Genomic DNA, 24,804 nt, shown 5'->3' on the forward strand with positions numbered 1-24,804 from the left:
CAGCACCAGGGTGTATATCTGTCCCTGCCTGGTTAGGTTATGAAAGTAGCTAATCCTAATGAACAGATGGAGCAATTTGTGGTTAATCTGAACATCATGCCAAATCATGCCCCAACTGATCTCGAAGTAATGCCCCCTATTCTAATTAACAAACTTCAAACAAATAAATGAATATTAAATCGCAAAACATGAAACAAGAAATTCATTTTCAATCATCCCAGTTGCCCTTTTAAGCTACATTACATTTCATTTTTATGGAGGCGTTCTATTAAACTAATGGCAACAGATTTGGAAATTGACTTTTGGGAAGGGTTTTGGACAAAGGCAGATGTTTATTCATATGGAAAGTCATGGATGTGGAGTATTTGTTTTGCATTTGTAAATTGAACAGAAACTGTAGATTCACTGAGGATTATGATTGTAAAGAGAAACTCTGTTTCACATTGTAACAAAAGTTGGTGCCCTTGGTATCATGTTGTATCATTATTTGTATAACAAAACAATCCACACCCAAATAACCACTGTACCTGCTTCACAATCTCCAGGTGACAGGAACTTCACTGATAAAATCTAAATGGCTGTTGGCATTCTATCCCCGTCCTCCCAAGTAGGGCATGCTGCCCTGAGGCCTGGCTGGCTGAGGTGTAAAGAGAGTGCGTGAGGGGTTGGCATCCCTCTGTGTGAAGCCAATATAATCCTCCTCATCAGCTGAGTCACTGTCGCTCCTCGGGCAGAAAAATGAGGCCCTTTGCAGGCCGGTCGGTCCATGGGGAGAACAGCTGTCCACAGACCAGGGCAACAGCTGAGGACGAGGGGGGCATACGTGGAGACAGCTGTCGCCACTACATCACCACACACGGCACAACTGCCCACTAAAACAGCACGCTGGGCTTTCCCTCTCTCTCTCTCTCTCCTCTGCCAGGATCTCTCACAATTATTAAATGTCCCCTCCATATTGCTCTGCTACTTATGGAAACTGATTATCTGAATTATCTGGTAGAATGAATGCAGTGACTGAGAGGAGAGGATGTCAAACTCTAAGATAGCTCTCTTCAGTTGCTGAAGGGGCCCAAGAGACTGACTCCTTATCACTATGTAGCTAGGGGTTGTCTGGGGAAAACTGCATCATCTGTCGCCATGAGGCAATGTCGTCAAAGTCAGAGACTCTGAAAACCATTGTGAGATAAACATCACTTGCAGTGTTTGGAGGAAGCAGTGTGAATGCTCTGAGGAAGCAATAACCAACATCTCTCCATGGCATTGGTTTAGGCACTAGTTTAGGCTGGTATATTGCTATAGTGCAGTAGATCAGAGTGCAGACTGATGTTCTACCTGCCCTGCCAGAGGGGGTGCCGGTGGTCACCACTGTACCTGCTGAGGCAGCAGCACCTGCTGTGCCAGTCAGGGGCGACGGAGATCCTACAGGGGTGGAGGGGTTGGATGGAAAACTACTGCTGGTGTGGTCAGGTGAGTAAATCTGTAGAGAGAGGGGAGAGAGAGAGGGGAAGAGGGAGAGGAACGGAGGGAAAGAGAGTGAGGGGGATGACAGAAGGAGGGAGAAAGAGAGAGATCTGTCAGTAAGGCAGAACATGCAGCTCTTTAAAATCACAACCTATCGTTTCCCCATACTTTTTATAGCCTGTGTCACCATCTTTCTGCCGGCGCACGGCTGAAATTGGCTCATCAATTCTGGGGATTTTCCAACCAGGGAGCCCATAAAAATGTTCAGAGCATACATATGGGCCTTTAACGGTGAGCAGTGGCTTCAGTGAAAGCAACAAAAAAAAAGGGTACCGCAAACCATATTCACTGCGACACCTGAAGGCTCTGACCAGTCAGGTGCCCTCCTCCAACTCTGATTAGTGTTGTTTTATTTAGATCTCCCCCACTGGCCACAACATAGATAATATCATACAAATACTGTATCTACAGTAATATGGCTGATACACTATTAGAGGAGAAAGTCAACGTCTTTACTTTGGGGGGGAAACAGGAACAAAGTGGTTGAAATCCTTTAAAGCTAAAGTGGACTAAAATCTGCCCTAAATCCCATTAATATCTTTCTAACATGGTGCTATATAACTCCAGTATAAACCCAGGGTGGAGCGCTAGATAAGGGAGGTGACGAGAGAGGGAATGCCCAGCCATAGACAGGGAGAGATACAAAGGCCAGCATTAATCCCCCAATAGTGATGGAGCGGAGGGGGTTATCCTGAATGATCTGCACCACCGCACCTCTCCATGCTAGACCACGCCCTGAACTGAGCCCCAGTGAAGGGAGAGAACTACTAAAAGTGGAAGATTAGTATACACTCAGATCGGACCAGTTGAGGTGTCATGTATCTTCATTACATTTCATTACATTTCATTATAGTACAACGGTTTGATTTGTCTAATCTTAGCAATTTCTTCTTAGCTAGCTACATAGCCGTCTTTGTATCAAAGATAATTGCGTAATTATCGTATTTCGTCGTCCTCCTATCTGCCCAGCAGCTAGCCAGCTAGCTAACGTTCACCGTCTACCGTAGCACTGTAGTAACTATCACACTCAACTGAACGACTTGATTAGTGTAGTGTTAGCTAGCTACATAGTTGTCTTTGCTGTCTTCGTATCCAAGATAATTGTGTAGTTTCGAGTGTGTAGTCTTAGAGCGATTATCTTAATTTACCGAGGTTAGCTAGCCAGCTATTTGTCGTCCTTAACGTAGGAGTCACTCCTAGCTAGCCAACAGCTAGCCAACGTCTACTGAATAGAACTTTCGCATTCCGGTCGCATTCCGCTTCGCTCCACAGGTAGTATCACATTTTCATTTCATTTCATTACAGTCCCAACGGTGTGATTTGTTTGATCGTAGCTAGCTACATAGCTAGCTACATAGCCGTCTTTGTTTCAAAGATAATTGTGTAGTCTAGAGCGATTTTCTAGGTTAGTTAGCCAGCTATTGTCGTTCTTTTAACGCAACGTAACGTAATCAACACTGCTAGCTAGCCAGCTAGCCCCTGAATAGCAGCATTGTAGAAACTTTACACTCAACGGAACGACTTGATTAGTGTAGTGTCAACAACGCAGCCACTGCCAGCTAGCCTACAAAGTCAACAACGCAGCCACTGCCAGCTAGCCTACCTCAGCAGTACTGTATCATTTTAATCATTTTAGTCAATTAGATTCTTGCTACGTAAGCTTAACTTTCTGAACATTCGAGACGTGTAGTCCACTTGTCATTCCAATCTCCTTTGCATTAGCGTAGCCTCTTCTCTAGCCTGTCAACTATGTGTCTGTCTATCCCTGTTCTCTCCTCTCTGCACAGACCATACAAACGCTCCACACCGCGTGGCCGCGGCCACCCTAATCTGGTGGTCCCAGCGCGCACGACCCACGTGGAGTTCCAGGTCTCCGGTAGCCTCTGGAACTGCCGATCTGCGGCCAACAAGGCAGAGTTCATCTCAGCCTATGCTTCCCTCCAGTCCCTCGACTTCTTGGCACTGACGGAAACATGGATCACCACAGACAACACCGCTTCTCCTACTGCTCTCTCTTCGTCCGCCCACGTGTTCTCGCACACCCGAGAGCTTCTGGTCAGCGGGGTGGTGGCACCGGGATCCTCATCTCTCCCAAGTGGTCATTCTCTCTTTCTCCCCTTACCCATCTGTCTATCGCCTCCTTTGAATTCCATGCTGTCACAGTTACCAGCCCTTTCAAGCTTAACATCCTTATCATTTATCGCCCTCCAAGTTCCCTCGGAGAGTTCATCAATGAGCTTGATGCCTTGATAAGCTCCTTTCCTGAGGACGGCTCACCTCTCACAGTTCTGGGCGACTTTAACCTCCCCACGTCTACCTTTGACTCATTCCTCTCTGCCTCCTTCTTTCCACTCCTCTCCTCTTTTGACCTCACCCTCTCACCTTCCCCCTACTCACAAGGCAGGCAATACGCTCGACCTCATCTTTACTAGATGCTGTTCTTCCACTAACCTCATTGCAACTCCCCTCCAAGTCTCCGACCACTACCTTGTATCCTTTTCCCTCTCGCTCTCATCCAACACTTCCCACACTGCCCCTACTCGGATGGTATCGCGCCGTCCCAACCTTCGCTCTCTCTCCCCCGCTACTCTCTCCTCTTCCATCCTATCATCTCTTCCCTCTGCTCAAACCTTCTCCAACCTATCTCCTGATTCTGCCTCCTCAACCCTCCTCTCCTCCCTTTCTGCATCCTTTGACTCTCTATGTCCCCTATCCTCCAGGCCGGCTCGGTCCTCCCCTCCCGCTCCGTGGCTCGACGACTCATTGCGAGCTCACAGAACAGGGCTCCGGGCAGCCGAGCGGAAATGGAGGAAAACCTCGCCTCCCCTGCGGACCTGGCATCCTTTCACTCCCTCCTCTCTACATTTTCCTCCTCTGTCTCTGCTGCTAAAGCCACTTTCTACCACTCTAAATTCCAAGCATCTGCCTCTAACCCTAGGAAGCTCTTTGCCACCTTCTCCTCCCTCCTGAATCCTCCTCCCCCTCCCTCCCCCCTCCTCCCTCTCTGCAGATGACTTCGTCAACCATTTTGAAAAGAAGGTCGACGACATCCGATCCTCGTTTGCTAAGTCAAACGACACCGCTGGTTCTGCTCACACTGCCCTACCCTGTGCTCTGACCTCTTTCTCCCCTCTCTCTCCAGATGATCTCGCGTCTTGTGACGGCCGGCCGCCCAACAACCTGCCCGCTTGACCCTATCCCCTCCTCTCTTTTCCAGACCATTTCCGGTGACCTTCTCCCTTACCTCACCTCGCTCATCAACTCATCCCTGACCGCTGGCTACGTCCCTCCCGTCTTCAAGAGAGCGAGAGTTGCACCCCTTCTGAAAAAACCTACACTCGATCCCTCCGATGTCAACAACTACAGACCAGTATCCCTTCTTTCTTTTCTCTCCAAAACTCTTGAACGTGCCGTCCTTGGCCAGCTCTCCCGCTATCTCTCTCAGAATGACCTTCTTGATCCAAATCAGTCAGGTTTCAAGACTAGTCATTCAACTGAGACTGCTCTTCTCTGTATCACGGAGGCACTCCGCACTGCTAAAGCTAACTCTCTCTCCTCTGCTCTCATCCTTCTAGACCTATCGGCTGCCTTCGATACTGTGAACCATCAGATCCTCCTCTCCACCCTCTCCGAGTTGGGCATCTCCGGCGCGGCCCATGCTTGATTGCGTCCTACCTGACAGGTCGCTCCTACCAGGTGGCGTGGCGAGAATCTGTCTCCTCACCACGCGCTCTCACCACTGGTGTCCCCCAGGGCTCTGTTCTAGGCCCTCTCCTATTCTCGCTATACACCAAGTCACTTGGCTCTGTCATAACCTCACATGGTCTCTCCTATCATTGCTATGCAGACGACACACAATTAATCTTCTCCTTTCCCCCTCTGATGACCAGGTGGCGAATCGCATCTCTGCATGTCTGGCAGACATATCAGTGTGGATGACGGATCACCACCTCAAGCTGAACCTCGGCAAGACGGAGCTGCTCTTCCTCCCGGGGAAGGACTGCCAGTTCCATGATCTCGCCATCACGGTTGACAACTCCATCGTGTCCTCCTCCCAGAGCGCTAAGAACCTTGGCGTGATCCTGGACAACACCCTGTCGTTCTCAACTAACATCAAGGCGGTGGCCCGTTCCTGTAGGTTCATGCTCTACAACATCCGCAGAGTACGACCCTGCCTCACACAGGAAGCGGCGCAGGTCCTAATCCAGGCACTTGTCATCTCCCGTCTGGATTACTGCAACTCGCTGTTGGCTGGGCTCCCTGCCTGTGCCATTAAACCCCTACAACTCATCCAGAACGCCGCAGCCCGTCTGGTATTCAACCTTCCCAAGTTCTCTCACGTCACCCCGCTCCTCCGCTCTCTCCACTGGCTTCCAGTTGAAGCTCGCATCCGCTACAAGACCATGGTGCTTGCCTACGGAGCTGTGAGGGGAACGGCACCTCACTACCTCCAGGCTCTGATCAGGCCCTACACCCAAACAAGGGCACTGCGTTCATCCACCTCTGGCCTGCTCGCCTCCCTACCACTGAGGAAGTACAGTTCCCGCTCAGCCCAGTCAAAACTGTTCGCTGCTCTGGCCCCCCAATGGTGGAACAAACTCCCTCACGACGCCAGGACAGCGGAGTCAATCACCACCTTCCGGAGACACCTGAAACCCCACCTCTTTAAGGAATACCTAGGATAGGATAAAGTAATCCTTCTCACCCCCCTTAAAAGATTTAGATGCACTATTGTAAAGTGGCTGTTCCACTGGATGTCATAAGGTGAAAGCACCAATTTGTAAGTCGCTCTGGATAAGAGCGTCTGCTAAATGACTTAAATGTAAATGTAAATAAAAAACAATGTCTCCTCAATGGCAGAAGAGCTCTGTTACCATACCGTAGCATGTACAGACCTTCCACTGTGTTTGTGGGGAATGTAAAGCTTGGGTCAATGGCTCTGTTACCATACCGTAGCATGTACAGACCTTCCACTGTGTTTGTGGGGAATGTAAAGCTTGGGTCAATGGCTCTGTTACCATACCGTAGCATGTACAGACCTTCCACTGTGTTTGTGGGGAATGTAAAGCTTGTGTCAATGGCTCTGTTACCATACCGTAGCATGTACAGACCTTCCACTGTGTTTGTGGGGAATGTAAAGCTTGTGTCAATGGCTCTGTTACCATACCGTAGCATGTACAGACCTTCCACTGTGTTTGTGGGGAATGTAAAGCTTGGGTCAATGGCTCTGTTACCATACCGTAGCATGTACAGACCTTCCACTGTGTTTGTGGGGAATGTAAAGCTTGGGTCAATGGCTCTGTTACCATACCGTAGCATGTACAGACCTTCCACTGTGTTTGTGGGGAATGTAAAGCTTGGGTCAATGGCTCTGTTACCATACCGTAGCATGTACAGACCTTCCACTGTGTTTGTGGGGAATGTAAAGCTTGTGTCAATGGCTCTGTTACCATACCGTAGCATGTACAGACCTTCCACTGTGTTTGTGGGGAATGTAAAGCTTGTGTCAATGGTTCTGTTACCATACCGTAGCATGTACAGACCTTCCACTGTGTTTGTGGGGAATGTAAAGCTTGGGTCAATGGCTCTGTTACCATACCGTAGCATGTACAGACCTTCCACTGTGTTTGTGGGGAATGTAAAGCTTGGGTCAATGGCTCTGTTACCATACCGTAGCATGTACAGACCTTCCACTGTGTTTGTGGGGAATGTAAAGCTTGTGTCAATGGCTCTGTTACCATACCGTAGCATGTACAGACCTTCCACTGTGTTTGTGGGGAATGTAAAGCTTGGGTCAATGGCTCTGTTACCATACCGTAGCATGTACAGACCTTCCACTGTGTTTGTGGGGAATGTAAAGCTTGGGTCAATGGCTCTGTTACCATACCGTAGCATGTACAGACCTTCCACTGTGTTTGTGGGGAATGTAAAGCTTGGGTCAATGGCTCTGTTACCATACCGTAGCATGTACAGACCTTCCACTGTGTTTGTGGGGAATGTAAAGCTTGGGTCAATGGCTCTGTTACCATACCGTAGCATGTACAGACCTTCCACTGTGTTTGTGGGGAATGTAAAGCTTGTGTCAATGGCTCTGTTACCATACCGTAGCATGTACAGACCTTCCACTGTGTTTGTGGGGAATGTAAAGCTTGTGTCAATGGTTCTGTTACCATACCGTAGCATGTACAGACCTTCCACTGTGTTTGTGGGGAATGTAAAGCTTGGGTCAATGGCTCTGTTACCATACCGTAGCATGTACAGACCTTCCACTGTGTTTGTGGGGAATGTAAAGCTTGGGTCAATGGCTCTGTTACCATACCGTAGCATGTACAGACCTTCCACTGTGTTTGTGGGGAATGTAAAGCTTGGGTCAATGGCTCTGTTACCATACCGTAGCATGTACAGACCTTCCACTGTGTTTGTGGGGAATGTAAAGCTTGGGTCAATGGCTCTGTTACCATACCGTAGCATGTACAGACCTTCCACTGTGTTTGTGGGGAATGTAAAGCTTGGGTCAATGGCTCTGTTACCATACCGTAGCATGTACAGACCTTCCACTGTGTTTGTGGGGAATGTAAAGCTTGGGTCAATGAGGTTTTAGGGCGACATGACTATCATGAGAGAGAGCGAAAGAGAGAAAGAGAGAGCGAGAAAGAGAGAGAGAGGATGATGTGATTCTGAAGCATACAGATTATATCTTTAAAACTTTCACAGGGATTTCATTTGTTTAGAGAAATGCTGGATTAAAGCTGACAACACATCCCTGATTTGTTCCCTTTAAGAGGATAGTTTGTGCCATAATGGAAAGTGTCTCCCAGTAAACCAGGGTATTAGAGGTTTGATTCCCATTAATTAGCAGAGGCAGTAGATCCAGAAGGATTTCTCAGTCCTCCAAGTAAACATCACATCCTACTCATAGGAAACCGTTTAACTTCAGTAAACACAATGGAACGCCGTTATTAATAATCTTCTCTTTTAAGCTTGATCACCAAGCTTTTGTGTTTCAATCAACTTTTGAAAATCCAAGTGGTTTGGCTATTGCATGTCACTCCGTGTACCAAAAGAGATGTTTTTCCCTGTGGGGATTTACACATGCTTCTTCTTCTCTATTCTTTTAAAATCACATTTCTCAGTCAAAAGGATTTGTCACTGTTCAGTATCTTTACCCTGAGACACTCAATCCTGTTGAGAAGTAATGACCATCAACTGTGATCACAAGTGTATGTCTCAAATCAATGGGACTCAAAACGAATTAGCCAATATCTCTTCTCTTTCCAAAGCAGGCCGTCTATAGCTGTGACTCCTGACCCTGCAATATACAACGGGCCATTCTTCTTGTCCCGGGCTACTTCTTGCTGTATTCAAACTGCAACACGACTCATTTACCAACAACAAATGAGGCTCCGCCTCCTCATCGGTCACGCTCCCCCGGGCAGCGGGGGGCCAATAAGCACGGCCCGTTTAAAAGGCCGGAGAACAAAAGGCCCACAAAGGGCGGCCCGCAGAGTTGAGCCACAGCAGTTAGGAACCCCCTTCGCTCCCCCTGGCCTCCCCACCCCCCTCGTCTCACCCCAGCCCAACAGTGTCCATTTCACTGCAGCTTTGTCATGCTAATAGAATTGAGTCTGCGAATACAAAAATACTTCATTTGTGATTATCATACACACTTTTCTCTTTCGGGTGCGCACCACTGAGCCATAGCACTTCCCAAATGTAAACCCATTACGCTTTTACACATCCTACTTCTCTCACTTTTTACTAGGAATAAAAGTCATTTGTCGGTTTCATTTCTCTGAGATAAGATACACTTTATAGTCAAAATGATGTAGACTCCCCTTCAAATTAGTGGCTTTGGCTATTTCAGCCACACCCATTGCTGACTGCCTGTGCCATTAAACCCTACAACTCATCCAGAACGCCGCAGCCCGTCTGGTGTTCAACCTTCCCAAGTTCTCTCACGTCACCCCGCTCCTCCGCTCTCTCCACTGGCTTCCAGTTGAAGCTCGCATCCGCTACAAGACCATGGTGCTTGCCTACGGAGCTGTGAGGGGAACGGCACCTCAGTACCTCCAGGCTCTGATCAGGCCCTACACCCAAACAAGGGCACTGCGTTCATCCACCTCTGGCCTGCTCGCCTCCCTACCACTGAGGAAGTACAGTTCCCGCGCAGCCCAGTCAAAACTGTTCGCTGCTCTGGCCCCCCAATGGTGGAACAAACTCCCTCACGACGCCAGGATAGCGGAGTCAATCACCACCTTCCGGAGACACCTGAAACCCCACCTCTTTAAGGAATACCTAGGATAGGATAAAGTAATCCTTCTCACCCCCCCCCCCTTAAAAGATTTAGATGCACTATTGTAAAGTGGCTGTTCCACTGGATGTCTTAAGGTGAACGCGCCAATTTGTAAGTCGCTCTGGATAAGAGCGTCTGCTAAATGACTTAAATGTAAAAATGTAAATGTATAAAAATCGAGCACACAGCCATGCAAACTCCAAAGACAAACATTGGCAGTAGAATGCCCTTGGGGTGGCAGGTAGCCAAGTGGTTAGAGCGTTGGGCCAGTAACCGAAAAGTTGCTAGATTTGAATTGCTAGAATTTGTTCTTAACTGACTTGCCTTGTTAAATAAAGATAAAATAAATAAAATACTGATGAGCTCAGTGACTTTCAATGTGGCACAGTCATAGGATGCCACCGTTCCAACAAGTCAGTTTGTAAAATGTCTGCGCTGCAAGAACTGCCCCAGTGCTGTTATTGTGAAGAGGAAATGTCTAGAAGCAACAATGGCTCAGCTGCGAAATGCTAGGCCACACAAGCTCACGGAATGGGACCGCTGAAGAGCGAAGCACGTAAAAATAGTCTGTCCTTGGCTGCAACACTCACTACAGAGTTCCAAATTGCCTCTGGAAGCAACGTCAACACAAGAACTGTTCGTCAGGAGCTTCATGAAATGGGTTTCCATGGACGAGCAGCAGCACACAAGCCTAAAATCACCATGCACAATGCCAAGTGTTGGCTGGAGTGGTGTAAAGCTTGCCGCCATTGGACTCTGGAGCAGGGAAACACGTTCTCTGGAGTGATGAATCACGCTTCACCATCTGGCAGTCCAACAGACTAATCTGGGTTTGGCGGATGCTAGGAAAATGCTACCTTCCCCAATGCATAGTGCCAACTGCAAAGTTTGGTGGAGGAGGAATAATGGTCTGGGGCTGTTTTTCATGGTTCGAGTTAGGCCCCTTAGTTCCGGTGAAGGGAAATCTTAACGCTACAGCATACAATGACATACTAGACAATTCTATGCTTCCAACTTTGTGGCAACAGTTTGACGAAGGCCCTTTCCTGTTTCAGCATGACAATACCCCTCTGCACAAAGCGAGGTCCATACAGAAATGGTTTGTCGAGATTGGTGTGGAAGAACTTAACTGGCCTACACAGAGCCCTGAACTCAACCCCATCTAACACCTTTGGGATGAATTGGAACACCCAACCTCACTAATGCTCTTGTGGCTGAATGGAAGCAAGTCCCCGCAGCAATGTTCCAACATCTAGTGGAAAGCCTTCCCAGAAGAGTGGAGGCTGTTATAACAGCAAAGGGGGGGACCAACTCCATATTAAATGCCCATAATTTTAGAATGAGATGTTCAACAAGCAGGTGTCCACATACCTTCGGTCATGTAGTGTATATTAGGCCGGGTTACAGATGAGTTCTGGGAGTTATTCAAATGAGAAATAATCAGTAAGAGGAGGGACAGAAGAGCTCTGTGAGGTTCTGTGGCTGTTGAAACCAAGAGGGCTCTAACTGGAAGGAGGACATATTCATCCTCAGTAGCACAACGGTTTATGAGTTACTGTCTGTCAAACATGATCAAAAATGGAACAAATACCAAGGCTGGATTATTCAAACTGGTGCGTAATGGTTTATTTTATATTTTTTTACAATTTCCTTTCTTGTATACTCAGAGATTAAGTCTACAATTATCCAGGCTTAGGCCCAGAAACAACTGCAAACACAGCCCTCTGGGCTTATTTAATCAGCATTCACTATAGCACTTAATACCCATCGTGACCACCGAGGTCGCTTCCTTTACAGACTGAAGAGGGCCATTAATATAATGCACCATCTCAATTTAACACAGGAATAAAAAATATATTTGATATTAAAGTGAGTGGAGAAGGTACTGTAGTCAAGAACACAGGATTCACACCCAGAGAGGGGACCAACCTAGAGGGGATATCCACGGAGGATTCCTAACCATCCATGTAAGCCTAACGCCTCAATCAAACTGCCATTCAGAGGGAGAGAGTGCAATTTTAAGTGCTGCATGGATTGTGCCTCCATTTACCAGTAAACCAATAGGGCTTTACTCCCAACAAACAACCTCTGTGGATTTGTAACATGGTTTCTATCTCTTTTGAGGCTTTCCCATTTCCCCGGAGGAGAACAGGGGTGTGCTATACTCACCGAAGCCAAAGCTTTGCCCAGTGCATCTCCAGTCTGCTGGCTTCCAGTGGCATTCCCCCGATTTGCAGCAACTACAGAAACAAGGAGAGGACATTTATAACACAGAGCATAGATTAAAGAAGAGAACATCATTATAGGAATTTATCTCGCCTATTGATATTTAAGAGTAGATCAACCAAATATTCGCCGTACCCATGACCCCGTCGGTGGTGTTGATAGGCGGGGTGTGTGTTGGGTTAACGAATGGTGAAGTGCTGGCGTTGCTGCGGTGAAAGCTGGACATTGGAGGAAGACTGGCATGGATGTCTGTCGGCGACACAGAGTGTGGAGGGTAATTCTGAAAGAGAAAGAGGACAAAACACTTGTTCATCAGGACAATGCAATATTGTGTGTGCATACACTTGTTCAGTGGTAAGAATAGCATTGTGCATGGTGAAAAAATATCACTTGATAAAAGAGAGGTTATATGAATGTGGAGCCCAGACAGGCAGAGGGCTTTGGTTGGGCAGCAGCTGCAGGCTCCCTGTGAGTCCCAGTGAGACACATTGGGCAGACAGAGCAGAGCAGATGAAACACTGATAGAGGGGGTCAGCCGTGTCTTACACAGATACTGCCCAGGCAGCAACATCAGATAGAGAGATAGCCAGGCCACAGCTCAAAACAATCACTCTCACTACGGGCTCAGCAGAGAGGAGGGGATGTGCTCTGATGGGGCAGAACAGGACATGGAGGCTGAATACACATCAGTCACAGTGTTTCCCGTAGCCAGACTTTTTTTTGTAGGCAGGGTGGGCAATATTATGGGCTGCAATATTGCACACCACAAATATTCAATTGAAACCAATGCAAGCCAAATGTTTAATGAGCAAGGGGCAATAGAGCTTAACAGGGAGGGGGTAGACTGTCTAAGAATAGGTAGGGGAAACATTGAGACATCACTAGCTGTGTTGCTTACCAGGCGGTCATGTGAGTGCATGTTGACGTAATTTCCTGACTGCGGCATGTGAGATGAAGATCCTCCCAGCATTCCTCCATAACTAGGCTGGTTGATCCCATTGGAGGAATTCCACGGATCAGAAGAGTTGTGGGACCCATCTAATGACAACAAACAGAGTTGAGTTGAAATTGATCCGTCTTGAGTTTCATCCCTATTCTTTACAGTATAACGACTAATGTAACAAAAGGATCATCCAATTGAAGAGACATCCTGGATTTGATTCCAGAAGGGAGCAAAGACGTTTTAATGGCTTTAGTTTAATAACCAGTCAAGTTTACATAAAATGCAATATGCCTGAACCGCCATAAAGCAAACCACAACAACAAACCACAACACACAGCTTGATTATGAGAGCCCAGAGAGACCTTTCCACAGAGGGCAGTCCCCCTCCTCTCTGCTGAGTTTCTGGATCACACAAGGGGGTTGTTCACTTTCCCAGTCTGGTTTTAGGACTGAAACACAAGCCCTGTCCTGGACACAGCTGAGATAACACTAAGCCTCCCTTGGCTAACAGAAACCAACCAGATCCCTTCAAAGACAGGCGACTGAGACCAGGCTCAGTGAAATACTGTCTACCAGAAGAAAGAAATTGCTAAACCGAGCTGAACATTTAAAACTGTTTAGCAACATCAGAGAGAGTGACTACAGAGAGAGTAACTGCGTGTGATGTTAGGATGTTTGTCCAGAAATATTTTCTCATGGGTCCACTGTCTATCAACAGGCAGGGGAAGACATTGACAAAGACAGCGCCTCAGATTGAACAAACAGATAATACTGGCTTCTTTAGACTCCATGACAAAGACTGTCTTAAGTCAGAATCACTTACCAAAGAAAGTGGTTGCAAACATACTGCTGGGGGGTTTGGGAGATGAGTAGGAGGGAGAATCTCTGTTGAAGTCTTCTGTGTTGGGAGACGGGGCATACACCTGCCAAAAGAAAACAGACATTATTAACATGAATAACAACAGCAGGTGCATAGGGCAGTCTAGCATTTTGTCAAAGTCATTATCCTCTAAGATGTAACTTGTGACTGTTCTCTGTATGTGGCAGGAGCATAATGATGATGATTTGGTTGAGTTATTAGGATGATGTTGAAGAGGAACAATTTTAATGCCCCACCACCCTGCCTGGTGGGTTGATCACAATCTTAAGCCAGTGCATTAAGGACGGCTTCATTAACCATCATTAGATGCAAACGAGTATCTTCGCCTAAATTTGTCCCTATTCCTCACACGACTGTTATTTGTAAAGTAGCGCTGTATGTTGAAGCCGGATTCATGTCTACTTTAATGAATGTAGTGAACGAACTGAGCCGTGCCAGTTTAAGAAGCCAGTGGTGTGGCAGCTGGGCTCATTTGGAAGGCTCGTGGAGGGAGGACTGGATTATCAGGGGGTGTTTGCATTTCATATTGTCTCAGCTCTTAATGGAACTATAATGACACCAGCACACACAAACGTTCATAAAAACACTGCAAATTGCAGCTCGCCAAAGAAACAAATCAAATCAGAAAATCAAATATGGAGCCTGTGCTTTTCTATATTTTGCTACCTGGTTGTGAGCTGGCGAGGGATTGACGGAGGGAATGAGCGGTGAGGCACAGAGGGCTGTTGTGCAGCTGTGGCTGTGCCAGGCTGGGTGGGAGGATCAAAGGGTCGTGAGGCCAAACATTAGTGATGTGGTCTCTGACTTCATCCACTCCAGATGGAGGGAGCGAGAGCAAGGGAGAGAGAGCCAGTGAACTCACCACGCCACAAAGAGGGCCGGTCCCTCAACCCTAACACCATCACCATGCAGCACAAATCACTACCAGACCTGCCACCCAGCCCCCCTCCTCTAGTCACCAGCAACATAAATTCCTTTTTTAATGACCTAATGGCATACTCATCTGTTTGCGTGAACAGAGCTCTTCAAGAACTTCAAAGGTTGCTTCCTAATGCAACAAGATGTGTCAGTGGGCTTGGAGAGAATGTTTTGTTGTCCTACTGAAGTATAATCATCTTATTTACGAGACACAACCCCAACATATTTCATTCATCATCACTTTACTACGTACGTCAAGAGAAAGACACACACATACTCACTCACTCACATGAACAACATACCAGTCAGTCAGCTTAGCCAACACTCAGGGCCACAAGCAGTGTGTGTGAGCATGTGATTAGCTGTGTGTGTAACTCCAGCACCCTTTGTACACGTCGTTTAGCAGGGAGGGGATCTCTTGGGTCCTCTGGCTCGCACATGTGACCCAGGGTGTGGGGACTCCCGTGGAGATTCCAGGTTAGCCTCACACAGGAGCCCTGGCTTTGTCCCAGTCTGAGCCTCAATGGGCAGCATATGGCGGTGGATGATGCTAATTGTCCTCTTCACACTGGGCTAGCCAGTCAAGGCATTAATAAAACACCCAAACACCGGGCGCCTCATTCCCCTAGCCTCTGGAGGAGAGGGCCCGCCTGGGTTTCCTTTTACTACCACATGAATTAAAGAGACATCACTCAGAGCCCGGGCCAGCAGGGCCAGTAGGACCAGCACAGTTGTTGGAGTTTGGGTGTTTAGTTTCTGTATATTTTCCGCATCACGTTTAATTTAAGAATATCTGTAGCCATCATAATCCATAAGCAATCATTAATTCAGGGTTTGTGGTTCATACACTGAGCTTACTCATGTTTGACTTAATATCAACAAGCATCAGATTTCACTGTCAGATTGGAGAGAATGGGGACAGTAGGTTCTTGGCAGAGCTTCGTTCTGCAACTCTCTCGTCTCTGTGGCTGATCTGAGAGGGCTGATGAGTCCCTCCACATCTTTCCACACATCACCAGCCTGCAGCACCCGCCTTTGATCTCAACACCACACCAATCAAAACAGCACATGGAAAAAAACATTATATTGTCAACATATGGATACACCAAATGACAACGGCGAAAATAACCTCTTAAAAATAAATGATCACCACAGCAAAAACTCACAAAAGAGAACAGCTGAGAGCAGTGGGCTGCTGGTGTCAACACAGTATCCTGTCTCTGCACGTCACTATGCGGAATCAAACCATGCCCGAGGGCCTTTCTTTTCAAGTCTAAATCTAACACACTTAGAGGCTAAAAGGCACACACGCAGCTCCAAAACAATGGTCCCCTGCTACACAGCCCCAGAACCACCTTCCTGATGGGGCATGTTGAGTGCTGCAGCCTGGTACCAGGCAACCCTTTAACGGAGACATCTCAAGCCTCAAGCTGTTGATGCTTAAAAACTCCAAGATTTAAGTCTCAAGAAACACCATTTTCAAAGACCAACTGCACTCTGATAAATGAGGTGATATCAGGTGTTATATACGTGGGAAGCTGTCAACATTCATTTTATACTCTGAGGCAAAACTCATACTCCTGATGTTATCTTGTCCTGTAAATAGTTATTCCATATTTCCTGAGAAAAACAGTCATTTACTGGATGCCTCCTTGGTCCAGTCCTCAGTGCACTTGAGGGATATTAGACAGGAAAGGCCACACCTTAGAAAAACACTCCACCCACCAAATCCTCCCAAATATCTGAATTCTCTAAATCTTGGGTTACTCATTTTCTATGGAACTGGAGGAAACGACGGAAATAGAAAACACTTAATACGTCAAAAAACACAGAAATCAAAGACTTTAAGGCTCGTGCCATAAAAACAATAATCCCTCTCAAAACTCCAACAAGTAAATGTGAGTTTTGTTTATGCTCACAATAAACACTATTTATCTCTCCTCCGAAGACGAAGAGAAGATAAAGAGCTTGGTATTGGTTGGTTATTTATCGACTGCTTTGGATCATAAAGTTGACCCATGCTGCCCACACGCTCCCAATTTCCTCCCTCTGCCGGCCTGTAAGACATTCCTGGTAATACGTAATATAAAAAGATCAAAGGGATCTGTGGTGCTGTAGAAACAAAGGGCATTGTCCTAATGGGGTACGAGGAGGGCTAAAAACACAAGCCTGAACATGTTGACCTCATAAAAGTGAATCTCACAATAGTATAGAAATGTTCAACTTCCTGGTTTCTTTAAATCAGAGAATGAGGTCCAATGAGGCCCTGACTCTGAATGGTGGAGTTCTCTTTCTGGATGGAGCTGGGTGGGTGTTTCAGTGTTTCTGCTCTCTGGAGGGAAGATCAGAGAATGAGGTCCAATGAGGCCCTGACTCAATGGTGGAGTTCTCTTTATGGATGGAGCTGACTGGGTGTTTCAGTGTTTCTGCTCTCTGGAGAGAAGATCAGAGAATGAGGTCCAATGAGGCCCTGACTCTGAATGGTGGAGTTCTCTTTCTGGATGGAGCTGACTGGGTGTTTCAGTGTTTCTGCTCTCTGGAGAGAAGATCAGAGAATGAGGTCCAATGAGGCCCTGACTCTGAATGGTGGAGTTCTCTTTCTGGATGGAGCTGACTGGGTGTTTCAGTGTTTCTGCTCTCTGGAGAGAAGATCAGAGAATGAGGTCCAATGAGGCCCTGACTCTGAATGGTGGAGTTCTCTTTCTAGATGGAGCTGGGTGGGTGTTTCAGTGTTTCTGCTCTCTGGAGAGAAGCTGGGAAACAGGAAGAGACTTCTCTGCTCATCTCTTATTCAGCAGCTGTGCCAGTGAGACTTTTACACCTGTGACACAATTACTGCAAACATCTGAGGAAACTCAATTTAGCTCAGAGGCAGGTAAACCGAAACAAAAATGCACGCAACCACACACACACGCACACTCCCACATACAGACACATAAAATAAAAGTTTTTGCAGGAACACAGAAATCAAAGAGTTTTTTACTGAGCAATCCAGGAATCACATTAGGCTCCCTGTAGAGTCCAGAATGCCGATGTGATTAAAAACATATGGAATAACAGCAACGCTGGTGCTAGGAGCTCAATCTACAAACAGGAAAGTCTAACCTTAACAGGCAGCCTCTTTTCCTTAATCATTTCCAGACTTCCACATGTTATTATTTCAACCCAGTCTCAGTGCTGAACCAACCAGCCAGTAAAAATAAATTCACAGCTAAAACATAATATTTTCAGTCTGTCTGTCTACGAACAGAGGTGAGAGACAAAAAACATGTGTGACACTTTCTTTTTTTTTCAACCGCACACAACCACATATTGAGATTTGTTCCTACTTATATACAATTGATGTGCCTTGCTTATATTCTGCTTTATCTCTAATAGAGAAGTCTGTGCTGAAATTAAGTGTAAGTTTTGACATACATGGTTAGCTAAAAAAAGAAGAAGTGAACCATCTAACAGATTCAGGCTATAACATGTCTGGAACATATTGAGAAAGAAATGAAGTAAGTCCTCTATTTGAACTGCAAAGAAAACAAATGGTACTGTCACACAGCTGTAACTGAGGCAACGGAAAAATCAGTCTGTGCAGCCGGACAACACAATGTTCTGCAATTCCATACCCGAGGGCCAATTACAAACATGGATACACACACACACACTCTCTCTCTCTCTTTCTCCCGCAGACAGAACTCACCGATTTCCCGTTGTAGTAATACATTAAGGAGTTGCTGCCCATTCCAGGGACAGGGTAGGCGCAATACATGATAGCTTCGGCTATTATACTGATGACTGGAGCAAGTGTACTGTTTTAGAGCACGGCAGCAGCAGCACACAAGCCTTCTCCCTAGACATACATCGAACCCGTTAAAAAGGGACTAATTCTTTCAGTCCTGGGCTGGCCTTTCACACATGGATCTACTCAGAGGAAACTTATGCAAAACAGGGCTGAACCATTCGCCACAGTGTTAGGGGGGGCGGTAGAGAGAAGGGGAGGGGCTGATATGGTTCTTCCCACTAAGCTTCATAAGTGCTGAGGCAAAGAGGAAAGCAGATTGGGGGAGGGGAGGCGAATGGGGAGGGGGGTAAAAAAGTTAAAGCAAGGAGGTGGGACAGAAAACAAATGTGTGAGTTGATTTAGAAAGAGGAGAAAAAAATGATAACTCCCAAAAATAAACATAAACATAAACAATAAACATTTTCTGCAGGGGAGATTGAACTAAAACTATTTAGCTTTGGGCACGATAAGATTAATTTACGTTATTCAAAAGCAAACAAATTACTGGGTAAATAACTGCAATAAGCATGCTCTCCCACACAGGTTTTAATCCTAAACAGGCTAAACTGTTGTTTTTGTAATAACTGAATTAGTCCGCTAGCGGTAAGGTAACATGAAGGGATAGGGTTTCTACACAACCATCTAGACAGGAGCTGAACCTGTTCCCACACTCAAAGTTATACCAATTAACAACCAATATGGGAAAGTGGACTCTCAACAAGGAAAGGAAAATAGGAAGGGAAAATAAGACCTCAAATTAAATGTGGATTCTATTTCTTAGGTAGAATACCCAGAGTCATAAAAACAGACAGGGAGAAGGAGAAAGAAACGGTAGAATACCCAGAGTCATAAAAACAGACAGGGAGAAGGAGAAAGAAACATTTAGAATGTTGTAGAACGTCTTAGTGAGAATGTTCATGTATACTGTGTGCTTCCATAACAATGACACTTTCCCTATAGTCAGAATGAACCCCCTTGTCACGACGGTGACTGTAAACAGAGAGAGTTGTTAAACACACGCCACAGCTGCTGAGGGGCCGGGCCTTGACGTCAGACAGGCAACAGAACTGTGATGCTCCATTTCCTAAACCCCCGGGGGCCTCAAGCTCAGACGTACACCACAGGCCAGGAGGAAGCAGAGGGGTACAACCAAAACAGCCACAGCCATTTCATTTCACTGTCTGCCACTCTCAGACCACTCTGCTGTTCCATGTCGGCCTCCATTGAAGGAGGAGAAAGAGGAGAGGAGGAGAAAGGGAAGAGGAGGAAGAGCGAGGCGAGAGGTGAGGACTGACCCGTGTGCCGTACAGAGCCTTTAAAGCCCACTCCATCCAGCCTCCCTGGAGCCTTTCATGTCTGCCAGTGGAAGCTTCCTGGACTAAACACAGTCCTGTGCACTCATTGAGAGCATTATTGTTATAGAAAGATGAAAGTCTCCTTTCCCAAAGAAAACGAGGCTTTATTATGTTTTTCCTTCAGTACTATTATTATGTATTCCTCTTTCTTCTCTGAGATTCTTTTAAACTCTTCCAAGGCACTGGGGTCCACATGCTGGTACCACTTTATATCTGGACCCGTTTCAAGTTGATGCTTTAAGGAAAATGTGCGTTTGAAGGGTCCAAAAACGGGTCCAGACACAGAAGGCCGTGCTGAGAAAAGAACATGAAAGCTCAAAGAGAATGAGTAAAGAGAGATGGACTCAACATTGATAAAAGCAGACGCATTACTACGACTCACAAACACAGCATACAACATGTAGCTGCAGACACAGGGGGTCACGCTGGCATGAAGAGAGTCGGGAGACAGGTGCAGGAATGCGTAATAGGGTTTTTTATTCAGCCCAAATTACGGCGTGCAGTGTAAAGGCACGGGGACGAAGACCAAACAAACACGTACACAAAACACAGGGTTGAGACCCAAACAAAAGAGCGAGGAGTACCTCGAATAAATACATCTGCGCAATTCACAAGGGCACGAAAGCCCGAAACACACAGCACAGGTACTCACACACACCAACGGACATGTTAACAATAATGGACAGCACCATGGTAAACAAAGGGCACATATATACGAATACAATAAGTGGGAATAGGGGCCAGGTGTGCGCAATGAAAGGTCCAGAGGGATCTGTGACACAGGGACACTTTGGGATCATTTACATTTGTCTAACAGACAACCAGATATTAGCTGTATTACTGAGAAGACGACGCCCATGTTGTCATACTTCATTTCCTGAGCTTCTGAACCATGTCAGTTCTCATCCTAAACACTAATCTTCTTAAGACAGAGCCAGGACCACCACCCTCGATCACTTCATCAACATTGAACCTGGGCCCGGGCCCTGAACCATCAGCCACCAAGGAACAGGACCAGTCTGCATCTGTGTCAAAGTGGGCCAAGTGTTACCTCACTGGCAGCCACCCAGCCATGCACCTGTCCACACAACTCCCCCCTCTAATCACATTTGAGCCAGTGGCCATGCTCTTTCCCCTGGGATTTGTTTGGGTGTTAAAAAAGATCCACTGCAAATCCACCCACTGAGGTCACCTCCATCTCACGCATGGATTTAGCCATGATGTCATAAGACTGGATGGGGGGGATTGTTTCCTGTAAGAAGCTCTGGTTTTTATTCGGGGGGGTCGGGGGTGCTGAGGGGGGTTCTTAATCTGCCCAAAACCCCACAAGAAGTTTATAACACAAAGCTTTGCCTTGACTTAGTTACACATTCATTACACGTTAACTCCTATGATTTACGACTGCATAAACCAGCACAGAACAGGCATTTTGTCAACTGTAGGCTGTTCCAGAGCAGGCATACAGTGCAGTGCTACTGGCTCTGCTTCAGTTTGAGATGTTAGAGTATCTCTAACTGCTGAATCTCTAAAGACAGACACGTTTCCTCCTCTTCCAACTCCCCCCTGACCATATTTCCCTAACACTTTGCATGTGTGTATGAAGCAGAAAGGTGCTTTAGGGTTATTTATAAAGCACTCATTCTGTGTGACTGAGTCAACATACACTTCCTCTAGTGCTGCTTCTGCCAGACATACGTACATGTAGCTATGGTAATCCTGGCTGAGCCACTCCTGGCCTGGCTGACTGATTGACCTGACATAGGAGATACACACACACACACACACACACACACACACACACACACACACACACACACACACACACACACACACACACACACACACACACACACACACACACACACACACACACACACAGAGAGACAGACCGACATGCAGAGAGACACAGAGATACACAGAGAGACAGGCAGACAGACACCCTGCCCTCCCCAGAGTTAACATGGATCTCCAGTCCACAGACATGCCTCATAGGATCTTTTTCAGTACACCCCTAAACTTCTGTGAGTTCATTCAACATAGGCTGGAACACAGACCCTCTCTCTCTCTTCCATCCAAATATGATCTGAACCACATTCCCTACGAACCACAAAATAACACTCCACCCAACTCCCTTTCATCAACTCTGCCCTTTGTCATCCAAATCCTCCCGGACAAACAACTGTTCATAAAGTTATTTAGTGATAGGACACTGCTCTAGCTACATAGCAACATCACATTGAATTCCTTCCTTGTCTCTTTGTTTGTTCTAAGTCATCAAAACTGATTCTGGAACCAATGAATTGTATTAATATAAAGGGTGTCACGACAACGGCAATGTGTACTACACAAACACAGAGATCCAATACGCATGAATAAAGCTGCTGGATGGAAGGAGGCTATCTCTGAGCCACGACATTAAGACTGAGCCTCTCTATCCAGTTCAGCCTAGTACAGTAGGTCAGTGTTCTTGCCAGTGTCCTCTAGTCTTTCACTGGTCCAATGCACAACCAGGCACCCAAGAAGGACCAATCCAATGAAAGCGCCCTGACATGGCTCTGACTTACACACTCTGAGGAAACCCTCCACTGCTGACGCTCTCTTACACCAGAGGGGATACTACAAAGCAGGATCAATGAGTTAGCCAGCTAACTTTGATAAACAACTATAAATAACTATTGATTTTCTGGTTCATTAAGAAGGATAAACTTAGATATGTGTTTTTGGTTGTTGAGCCAATTAGACCATACTCATTTCAAGCATATCTTTCAAAAAAGACAAGTTAGCTGGCTAACTCATTGATCCTGCTTTGTAGTATATCCCACTGGCCACTCTGGTGTGGTTTAGAGTTAAACAACCTCCAACTAACACACTCTATTAACCTAATCACTAGTGATTGTTGACAGAGCACAGTGCCAAGCCTGCCAGGCAGCAGTCTAAAACCAAGGTCTGCATTAACATGGTGCACTCACGCAGCCAGGCCCTACATTAATCATTTACTACAGGCCGAAATGTGAGTAATGACTTTAATGTGTGCGTTCATTTCTGCTTCATGTTCTTTTAACTCTGTTTCTCTCCTTTAGATGAAAGCAGCCGGGACCTCTGGAGTTGTTGGCCTTCTCCTTTATCTCCACCTCTCATGTCATTGTTAAATCTGAGCAACCCAAAGACCGATAAACACAACAAGGCAAGGCCCCGGGGAGGGAGGGGGTGAGGATCTCTGTTCAGGATCATCCCAGGCAAACGAGGGGCATATATCTAATGAGCTCATCCCCATAGGGTCTTCAGACAGGGGTCAGAGCAGAGCAGCAGAGCCCGGCACACTGCCCCCTGGTGGTCTGACTCTGACCTGCTGACCTGATAGGTGTTGAGATAATGGACATCATGCCAACCCAGAGATGGATGGGAGCTGGTCTGTTACCAGGAGGCAGAGGTAGACAGAAAGACAGTCCTGTTCTGTTTAGTACTATTAATATTCTAGATTTGATTTTAGAAAATGAAATGGACCATGTCAACCCACATTCCATGACCATGTCACAATGACCATACTCTTAAAACCCTTATTGAATTAAAAAAGAGAAAAATTAAAATAAATACTTAATTTAAAAAAAAAATGGATACAAGAATGTCGAGGTACAGTGCATAACGACCGTTGTCTGGTAAGTCATCTGATGCTGTGAAACAGCCAGACAACAAGGATATCCAGATCACTTGAGACGATACAACCGTGCCTACATGAAAGGGCCACATCAAACAATGATTGTTTGGCTGTATTTGCAGAAGGCTTTGCTGACGCGTTTCATCCAAAGGCACGTCTACTCACAAGAGCTGCCCTCTGCCAGGTCCTGACCTGCCCTGGTTCAAAGAGAACCCAAAATGAGCTATGCTTACTGCACCATCCTGCTCTGCCTGCAGATGGCTGTCTAGTCAAAATACATGTAGCTGCATCGATGAAAGGGGGCTGTAGTCTCTCGGAGTTCAGCTAAACACACACACACACACACAGGAGATAACCTCTGTGTGTCATTCACCCAAACACTGCGAGGCAAAATCCTGGATCTTAGTCTCAGAGCCCGGAGCAGAGCAGACTTCCTCTCTTCTAGTCCCTGTTTCCCTGCTAAGTGAAAGTCTCTCAGAAACGAGGGTGTCTGAGTGATCTGTCAAAAGCAAATGACAATCTTTTTTGTCATTCACAGCCAGGGTTCTCGCTAGCAAAAGTCCCTGAAGGGAGTTGATTCTGCCTCCCACCTCCTCCCTCTCCCACCACTTTCTTTCTTCCCCTCCTCCAGACTAGCATCACCACAGCCATGGAGGAAGTGTCACATCAAGCCGTTGTGCCAGTGACAAGGGCACGTAAAAAAAGCCTGGCTATTTACACACACACCAGCAATGCCCTCCCAGCTACACATGAATATCCTACAAGATACAGCTTTTCCCCACGAGCCACAGAGCTGCCGACACGCGGCGCGTCTCTCTCCTCTGTCCTCTTGTCAGACGGACCCTTAACGCAGGTGCCCGTACAGCTGCCCGTCAGCAACCCTGCTCCGCAGCATGCTGTCCATCCAATGATAGCCCGTTATGTCTTCACTCAGAGCGATGCTCAGTTTACAAAGTGATACATCTAGCTATGACCACAGTCAGCCCACTGTATCATGAAGTCAGCCTTACAAGACTTAAGACCGATACAGTCAACCTCTGATCATCTGCAATGGCTAAGGAGCTTGTGTTTGTGTTTGTGTTCATTGTACTGAATTTTTGTTCTACATTTAATATAAATATCAGAAGCAATAAATAATGTGCTTGAATTGGGACTAGTGGACTCCAGTGCACATATACACTATGAGGGTTCCCCAATATACAACATGCTTTGAAATTATTATATTTTTGTCAAATATCTGT

At 46.5% G+C, this 24,804-nt stretch overlaps 1 protein-coding gene and 1 non-coding gene across 5 annotated transcripts in view; both read right to left on the minus strand.

The window, feature by feature from the left end:
• Positions 1-24,804, minus strand: part of LOC115112278 (transcription factor 12-like) — a 107,143-nt gene that overhangs the window by 10,998 nt on the left and 71,341 nt on the right. For 3 of the 4 annotated variants that reach the window (XM_029639226.2, XM_029639225.2, XM_029639224.2), the window contains exons 9-13: positions 13,807-13,906; positions 12,939-13,078; positions 12,176-12,320; positions 11,984-12,054; positions 1,333-1,477 (exon numbers count right to left, since the gene is read on the minus strand). In XM_029639226.2, coding sequence (XP_029495086.1) covers positions 1,333-1,477; positions 11,984-12,054; positions 12,176-12,320; positions 12,939-13,078; positions 13,807-13,906 — 601 coding nt within the window. The remainder of the gene's footprint in view (positions 1-1,332; positions 1,478-11,983; positions 12,055-12,175; positions 12,321-12,938; positions 13,079-13,806; positions 13,907-24,804) is intronic. The other variant, XM_029639227.2, reaches the window with a different exon arrangement.
• Positions 1,117-1,199, minus strand: LOC115112580 (small nucleolar RNA SNORD35). Its single transcript, XR_003860955.1, has one exon. It is a non-coding gene; the product is annotated as a small nucleolar RNA SNORD35 (small nucleolar RNA).

Source organism: Oncorhynchus nerka, linkage group LG27, assembly GCF_034236695.1.
Source record: "Oncorhynchus nerka isolate Pitt River linkage group LG27, Oner_Uvic_2.0, whole genome shotgun sequence".
NCBI lineage: Eukaryota > Metazoa > Chordata > Actinopteri > Salmoniformes > Salmonidae > Oncorhynchus > Oncorhynchus nerka.